This window comes from Culicoides brevitarsis, chromosome 2 (genome assembly GCF_036172545.1).
Source record: "Culicoides brevitarsis isolate CSIRO-B50_1 chromosome 2, AGI_CSIRO_Cbre_v1, whole genome shotgun sequence".
Taxonomy (NCBI): domain Eukaryota; kingdom Metazoa; phylum Arthropoda; class Insecta; order Diptera; family Ceratopogonidae; genus Culicoides; species Culicoides brevitarsis.
The window spans coordinates 35,171,128-35,179,337 of NC_087086.1; the positions used below are offsets into that span (position 1 = coordinate 35,171,128).

Genomic DNA, 8,210 nt, shown 5'->3' on the forward strand with positions numbered 1-8,210 from the left:
AATTTTTGACACTTATTTAAATTATTTATCAAAAATTATTAATTTTTGTACCTTAAAAGTGGAAATGTGGTCAAAAACGTTGGATTTCTATTAAAAAATTAAAAATTTGCCCCTATAAACTTAAATTTTCGTTACAAAAACAAATTTTTTCAAAGCAAAATGCTTTTTAATCGACAAATTTTTGTGTAAGGAACTTTTTCGTGTACTCATATACCAAAAATAGCACCGACGTCGCTGGAATTGTTCTCAAAACGGTCGGTTTTAATCCATTGTACAACGCAAGAGCGCCTTCTTTCTTGAAAATTTCGATTCCAACGTCAAACATTCCTCTTGTAGTGCCCGTAACTTGAATCCTTGACTTGATAACATCTGCAGGGAAAATCGCAGTCCACAAACAAATGCCTCCAATTGCTCCTGCTAACATCGTCTTCAATGGTCCTATTTCGTCTTTTGTCTCTCCGGGACTAAAAAAAATAATTTTAATTAAATTTTAATGAAAAAATATCAAAATTTCGAAGAAAATCATGAAAAACTTACTTCGCAAGATAATTTCGTGACAACTCATAACCTCCGAAGAAGAAAAAGTATCCCGGCATTTCACGCGCGAACGTCGATGTCAATCCCCGAAACAGTCCCGGAACGCCTTCTGTCTTCAAAACACTTTTTGTCAGCTGGTAGGGACTCACGAGCGCCGCTCCAACTTGTCCTTTTTGCGTTTGAACCTCGCGCATCGCCTGAAGTCGACATTTTATCAGCTCCGTTGGGCATAATGTGAAGGAAGAAAAGAAAGCAGCGAGAAATCCAGCAGTTGCATTCGCCAACGGAGATAATTCCTTGATGTCATGTTGACCGATGCAGTAACCGACGGCATTTTGACACGCGCCGTACGCTAAAAACACAGAAAAAAGTTAAAAATTTAGGATTTTTTGTTAAAAAAATTAAATTTACCCGCAAAAAGTACCGAATTTTCAGCGACATTGGCAGCTACAGCGGGCATTGTTCCCGCATAAAGTCCTCGAGCGACGCCATCTCGCTTGAAAGTCTTCACTAAACAATCTGTCATGCCTTTGTAAGCATCAGGGAAGGTTTGCATCTTGACTTTTACGGTATCCAAAGGTTGACTCACGTAAACAAGAGCTACGCCGCCTGAAAAAAAAACATTAAAAAATTAAATTTTTACGAATTTAATGAAAATTTCTTAATTTTTTATTAAATTCTTACCTAAAGATCCCGCCGTGAAGTCAATACAACCGATTTTGAACTTGTCTCCTTCATTATTTGTCGTTGTGGAATGCATTTTTTAACTAAAATTCGTTTTTCTGAGAGTTAAGCGAACTTTCATGGGATCACTGACTCAAATTCTGACGTAATAGATACGCAACAGTTGAAAAAACCAAAGTGACGAATGTCAAGGTTGATTTTTTAATCTCGATTCTTATCTTTTTTTATCACTTTTTAAAATATTTCAACTTTTTTTATGTTTTTTTATGGTTTTACTCCACTTTTTTGTCTATTTTTGAGTTTTACTTGAACAAATTTGAATTTTAATTCAGTTTCTATTCTTCTTCAATTAACGTTCGTTCCTGAGATTTTGTAAAATTTTTATGAATGACGATTACGCATGAGATTCTTAACCACGTTAACTCTCAAGCACGACTGACAAGTTGTTGCCTGGATGTTCAACTGATAAGAAAATCATGTGTGAGGTAATATTTTATGAACACAGAGAAAAATTTTTTTAGATTTCAAAAAAAGGAGAGAAGAGATCATGTTCGGATCATGCTCGCTCATGTAACATTTTTGTGAGATGTTTTGATGTTCCATTGCACGAAAGGGAATTTTGAAGTAGAATGTCTTCGAAATTCGTTGGATTTTGTGAATGGATTTTTTTTTAAATAAAATATTATTTTTTTTTATAAAAAACTTTTAAATTTATTGTCGGGAAATAAAAAATATTTTTTTTTTCAACTGTAGTTTAAGTCATCACAGTCGTCGTCGTATTCGTTGGAGTCTTCTATTGAGAGAAGATGGATGATTGCCCTAAAAAAATTAAAAAAAATAAATAAAATCTAATTTTTTTGTAGAAAAAACATAAATCATTGAAAATATTTCATATTTTAAATTTAATTTTTTTTATTTTAAATTATTTTAATTTTTTTTTTTTTATTTTTTAAAATTATTTATTAATTTTTTTTTATTTTATTTTATTAAATTTTATTTTTGAAAATTATTATCCGTTTGGAGCAAAATTTGACAAAAATTGCTTTGACATTGCTCTTGATTTAGTTTTCAAATTTGTGTCAAAAAAAAATTTTAATTTTTTAAGTTTAAAATGATTATGATAAATTAGAGCCCTCTGATTTTTATTTTATTTGACAAAAATTTTTTTTATTTTTTTCAAATTAATGTAGTTTCAATTTTTTGAGTTAAAAATTTAAAAATGATAAATTATCTGATAAATTTTTATCCGTTTGGAGCAAAATTTGACAAAAATTGCTTTGACACAGTTTTTGACACAGTTTTTTTGCTCTTGATTTAGTTTTCAAAAAAAACTATGTCAAAGGAAAAAATTTTTTTCAGTTTCAATTTTTTGGCAGTTTTGAGTTATAAAATGATTAAAAATGATAAATTAGAGCCCTCTGACAAATTTTTATCCATTTGGAGCAAGATTTGACAAAAATTGCTTTGACACAGTTTTTGACACAGTTTTTTTGCTCTTGATTTAGTTTTCAAATTAAAACTGTGTCAAAGGAAAAAATTTTTTTTAGTTTCAATTTTTTTGCAGTTTTGAGTTATAAAATGATTAAAAATGATAAATTAGAGCCCTTGACAAATTTTTATCCAACACAGTTTTTTTGCTCTTGATTTAGTTTTCAAAACAAAACTGTGTCAAAGGAAAAAATTTTTTTCAGTTTCAATTTTTTTGCAGTTTTGAGTTATAAAATGATTAAAAATGATAAATTAGAGCCCTCTGACAAATTTTTATCCATTTGGAGCAAGATTTGACAAAAATTGCTTTGACACAGTTTTTGACACAGTTTTTTTGCTCTTGATTTAGTTTTCAAAACAAAACTATGTCAAAGAAAAAAAATTTTTTTCAGTTTCAATTTTTTAGCAGTTTTGAGTTATAAAATGATTAAAAATGATAAATTAGAGCCCTCTGACAAATTTTTATCCATTTGGAGCAAGATTTGACAAAAATTGCTTTGACACAGTTTTTGACACAGTTTTTTTGCTCTTGATTTAGTTTTTAAAAACAAAACTATGTCAAAGAAAATATTTTTTTCAGTTTTAATTTTTTAGCAGTTTTGAGTTATAAAATGATTAAAAATGATAAATTATAACCCTCTGACAAATTTTTATCCATTTGGAGCAATTTTGACAAAAATTTTTGACACAGTTTTTTTTTCTTGATTTAGTTTTCAAATCAAAACTATGTCAAAGAAAATTTTTTTTTCAGTTTCAATTTTTTGGCAGTTTTGAGTTATAAAATGATAAAAAATGATAAATTAGAGCTCTCTGACAAATTTTTATCCATTTGGAGCAAATTTGTAAAAATACAAGTTTTACAACAAAAATATTTAAAATTACACAGGTACCTTATTAAAATAAAAAAAATTGCGAAATTTGTAAGATTTTGACAAGAAGATTAAAAAAAAAATTTGTAAATGTCAATTCAAAAAATATCCGTTAAAAATTTGAAATTCGCTCTTTTGCTAATTCAAGCTTTAAAATATTTTCAAATCTTTCAAAAACTTAACCTAAAATAAACAAAAAAAATTTCTTACATCAAAAGCGCTCCTTCATGTCCATCCCAATCAACAGGCGAAGGTCTCCAAATTTTCTCCTTCAACAATTTATTTAATCCTTCTCTCAGTTGTATCAGCAATTTTTGTGTTTCTGCATCACATTTAAATTTCAGGTAATCTGCTACTTGAATTGTTCCTTCTTCTGGCTTGGATTCGATCAAATCGCCAAAAAACAAAATAGAATAAGGACTCACTGTCGTACAATCTAGAATATTAAGCTTTTGCGTCCTTTGTTTCAGATGATAAACAAGATATTGATGATTAAAAGTTCTCTGTCGAGCATTAACGGAACACGGATGAATCGAACATTTGCCATCTTCTTTGGTTTCGACCATTGGAGTTGCATCTAAAAATAGAATTTAATGAAAAATTCTGAAAATTTTTAAGAAAAATGTCTTACCAGCGAAATTTTTCCTCGTTTTAACCCTCATAATCTTCGCAATATTCGGATAAAGTCCCGCACAAATGACTCCTCTCACGACTTTTTCATTGTCTGAGTTGCGATTCGTCTTTTGATCCAAAACTCCTCGTCCTTCAATGAATTTCGCTTCACCAAGAAGTTTATAAAATTGTTCCTGCATGTCCTCGAGTTGTTTCAACGTTTGAAAACTCAAAAAATTTTCGCGCAAAAAATTATTATCTCTTTCTTGTTGCGCTCGTCGCCAATTTCTCATGACATTCGCAACCATCAAATGATCACTTTTCGAGTCCCGAGCAAATTCAAGTTTAATTCTATCCAATTCACGTTCTTTGCCCATGACGGTGTAAAAAGGATCGCGAAACGTCAAACTCGCCGCAATGCAAGTCACGGGATCAAGACAACTAAAAAGCGCGCCAAAAAGAATCATTTTGCCGGTTTGCGCATCGACCGGCAATCGAGCCAAGTGATATCCGAGGGGCGTTAAAAGCTCTTCAGGCGTTAAAGCTTCAAGTCTTTTGAGCAATGTCATGCTGTGTTCGATGATTTTTTGGTTTGGGACCGAAATTAGCTTCGACAGGAAAGTTTTTACGTCAGAAATGCCCAAAATTTTCAATGATAAGATGATATCGTCTAAGCGAATTCGCTGAATTTCCGGCAAAATGTCATCCTCGAGTGAATTTTCACGCGCCCGCGTGTACAAATGATAACAAATCCCGGGTTGACATCGTCCTGCGCGACCCTTTCGTTGTTTGGAATTGGCTTTTGACACCCACATCTCCTCTAACACCTGAACATTCGTTTCTGCATCGTAATTCGTGAGTTTTCGCTTCCCAGCGTTGATCACGTAGACGACATCGTCGATGGTAACCGAAGTTTCGGCGATATTTGTTGCTACAATTATTTTTCGAACGCCTTGTTCGCATCTTTCGAAGACTTTTTTCTGATCGGCGCCCGTCAAAAGTGAATGAAGCGGAAAAATTTTGAATTTTCTTTCGGGAAATCGCCCAGATTTGGTCAAACTTGTACAAAGTTTCGATATTTGCCCGTATCCCGGAAGAAAAACCAAAATCGCTCCAGGCCCTAAATTCATCGAGATATAAAAAATTAATTCTTCGATCAATTCCAGGTCAGCATTTTCCGATTGGGGGTTCATTAGTGCTTGAACAACGTTCGGTCCGAATTTTTTTCGCAACCCCGACACGTGAGGCGATAAAATTTCCCTCAAATCTGCTGCTGGATCTTTAAATCCGCGACGATGTCGTGCCCAAAAAGGCATTTCTCGCCTACTATTTTCCCGAAATTGCGTGAAATTCAGCATCGACAGTACATCTTCCAAGTAAAACTCGTCGACAGGATAAATTTTTCCCGGAATTTCGAGTGTCGGGCATCCGTCAAAGTAATTTGCGAAGACTTCCGCATTCAAAGTCGCACTCATGAGGATAATTTTAAGCTCCGGGCGGTATTTAATGATGACCTTGAAGATGCCCATTAACAAATCCGAGTTCGTATCTCGTTCATGAACCTCATCTAGAATGACATGAGTGACATCCAGCAACGCCGGATCGGATTCCAAATACTTTAAAACGCATCCAGTGGTGCAATACAAGATACTTCCCGCGCGATTTCGGGGCATTATCGAGTCCAAACGAATGTTGTAACCGACAGAATCGCCCAATTTCTCGCCGCGTTCGATTGCGACACGTTCTGCTACAGTAACAGCAGAAATTCGACGAGGTTGGGTACAAACAATGGAAATTTTTTGGGAATTTTGAGATTTTATCGCGTCATCGAGGATAAATTGCGTTACTTGCGTCGTTTTTCCGCATCCTGTCTCCCCTTTGATGAGAACAACTTGATTTTCGCGAATAATTTTTACGATTTCATCACGAAATTGCCAACAAGGGAGCTTTTCACGGAAATTTTGGAGCTCTAAATTCCCTTTTGGCTTGGAAAAATTGATTTTTTTCGTTTCATCCGGTTCTTGGCTCATCCGCATCGCTATTGAAAGTTGGATTTGATCCTCCATTTCGGTTTTTGTGACACGTTCGAACTCTTGTTGAAACTTTTTTGCTTCAGAATCTTCTGAAAATTCATTTTTCTGGTCATCCAAAAGGTATTTACAGTTTTTCAGGTATTTTTGGATCTCCAAAATTTTATTAGAAGGGATTGTTATGTCTTTTTCCAAGCGTTTTTCGTCTTCCTCACGACGTTGTTTGCTCATGGAGGCGTAATATAAGCCGATATCTCGTCCTCGCAACCCTGCTGGATGTCCTCCGCGCCCTCCGCCACGCGAAAATCCGGCTGTCGAGTCATCATCTCTGCTGCGATTCGAGTTGAACTTGAAAAAAAGTTAAAATTTAAAATAATTTCGATAAGATTTTAATAAAAACTTACATTTCCGCCTCTTCCTCGACCTCCGCGAGCGTATCTGTTACCGTAACGATTCGACATTTCCTGATTTTACTTGAAAAATTACGGAAATTGTTCGTTTTTGAGGTTTTTGTTTACCTTTTTGCCGGTTCCATGCCTTTTCGCTAATTCAAAATTCCTGTAGATGGCGCTCAAATCGCATTCTCAGCTGAAATTCTGTGAAAATTCTGTTTTGGTCTCGAAAAATTAAATTTTTTTCGATTTTTCAACAAGAATTTTCATTAAAAATTATTTTGAAAAATATTTTCAAGTACAAATTACTGAAATTCATTCATCCGAAGCACTGTCGAAGCCGCATTTATCAGAAAATCGTCGTTTAATTGACTGCACCTGTTATCTCCTCATTAGAATTTTATTAAAAACCATCAAAAATCTTATCAGAGAAGTGTTTACGTTCGCCGCTGTTTATCAAACAATCGTCAAAACGCTGTTATCAGTCACTGCGTAGCACAAAAAGTACTTGAAAATTGTTCATTGTCATTCTTAATAAAATAATCATCGTGAATTTGCTTTAATTTAGTCAATTTTCGACATGCTGCTGCGACGGACCTCATCAAATTTGCGTTTTTTAGCGAAAAACGTTCGAAAAATCTCGGTTTCGAGTTGTGTCAGGAAGGATGTTGTCCCGCCCGAGGATGAGGATCCCATTAAAAGGACCATTCGGATATTGAAGGATGATATTAAACGCCCGATTCAGCGATACAAGAATTTGTGGGAAGAGGCGAAAAGGGAAAGTGCCTCATTGGAAGACCTGGAAGTCGATCCGAAGAAGCAATTTCAGTCGCATTGCGATGTTTTGGTAATTGGAGGCGGAGCGATGGGCAGTTCTGCGGCTTATTGGCTCAAAAAACGGGCTCGCGAAGGTTTAAACGTCGTCGTTGTCGAAAAAGATCCAACTTATGCCACTGCTTCGACACCGCTTTCGGTTGGAGGCTTAAGACAACAATTTTCTATTGAAGAAAATGTGATGATGAGTCTCTTTGGCGCCGAATTTTTACGAAATATCAAGCAAGAACTCGGAGATGACGTCGATGTGAACTTCAATCCGTACGGATACATGATGCTGGCATCCGAGGAAGGCGCCGAAACGTTAATTGAGAACTCAAAAATGCAAAATGAGCTGGGGGCACGTAACGAAATCCTTACCGCAGAGCAAATTAAACGCAAATTTCCGTGGATTAACACTGAAGGCATCGCTGTTGGGTGTCACGGACTCGAAAAAGAAGGTTGGTTTGACCCGTGGAGCCTTTTGTGTGCCTTTAAGAACCGCGCGATCGAGTACGGAGCACATTACACACAAGCGGAAGTCGTAGGATTCCAAATAGAAACAGATGAAACCACGATGTCGCCTCATGATGACTTCGGACACTTGCAAAAACTCGATAAGGCGATTGTCAAAATGCCGAATGGCGAGATACGGACTATTAAATTTGCCATTTGTGTTCTTGCGGCGGGCGCACAATCCGGAAAAATCGCAAAAATGGCGAATATTGGCACCGGAAGGGGAGTTTTGAATGTCCCGTTGCCTGTAGAGCCGCGAAAACGCTTCG

At 35.3% G+C, this 8,210-nt stretch overlaps 4 protein-coding genes across 4 annotated transcripts in view; 1 reads left to right on the plus strand and 3 right to left on the minus strand.

Annotated features, from left to right (window-relative positions):
- LOC134830823 (titin homolog) overlaps nt 1–8,210 on the minus strand; it is a 43,399-nt gene that overhangs the window by 11,474 nt on the left and 23,715 nt on the right. The gene's annotated exons all lie outside the window — the stretch shown is intronic.
- On the minus strand, nt 53–1,688 carry LOC134829952 (mitochondrial ornithine transporter 1-like). Its single transcript, XM_063843273.1, has 4 exons — nt 1,222–1,688; nt 949–1,146; nt 538–889; nt 53–464 (listed from the first exon to the last, which is right to left on the minus strand). Exons 1-4 carry the CDS (start codon nt 1,295–1,297, stop codon nt 167–169), a joined length of 924 nt encoding a protein of 307 aa, XP_063699343.1. The 5' UTR covers nt 1,298–1,688; the 3' UTR covers nt 53–166.
- LOC134831451 (ATP-dependent DNA/RNA helicase DHX36-like) lies at nt 1,908–6,739 on the minus strand. Its single transcript, XM_063845181.1, has 4 exons — nt 6,625–6,739; nt 4,210–6,568; nt 3,789–4,155; nt 1,908–2,040 (listed from the first exon to the last, which is right to left on the minus strand). The coding sequence occupies exons 1-4, from the start codon at nt 6,679–6,681 to the stop codon at nt 1,965–1,967; spliced, it is 2,859 nt and encodes a 952-aa protein (XP_063701251.1). The 5' UTR covers nt 6,682–6,739; the 3' UTR covers nt 1,908–1,964.
- The window catches only part of LOC134832435 (FAD-dependent oxidoreductase domain-containing protein 1-like), a 21,975-nt gene continuing 20,584 nt past the window's right edge, over nt 6,820–8,210 (plus strand). Inside the window, exons 1-2 of the mRNA XM_063846451.1 lie at nt 6,820–7,116; nt 7,181–8,204. Coding sequence (XP_063702521.1) covers nt 7,193–8,204 — 1,012 coding nt within the window. The 5' untranslated portion in view covers nt 6,820–7,116; nt 7,181–7,192. The remainder of the gene's footprint in view (nt 7,117–7,180; nt 8,205–8,210) is intronic.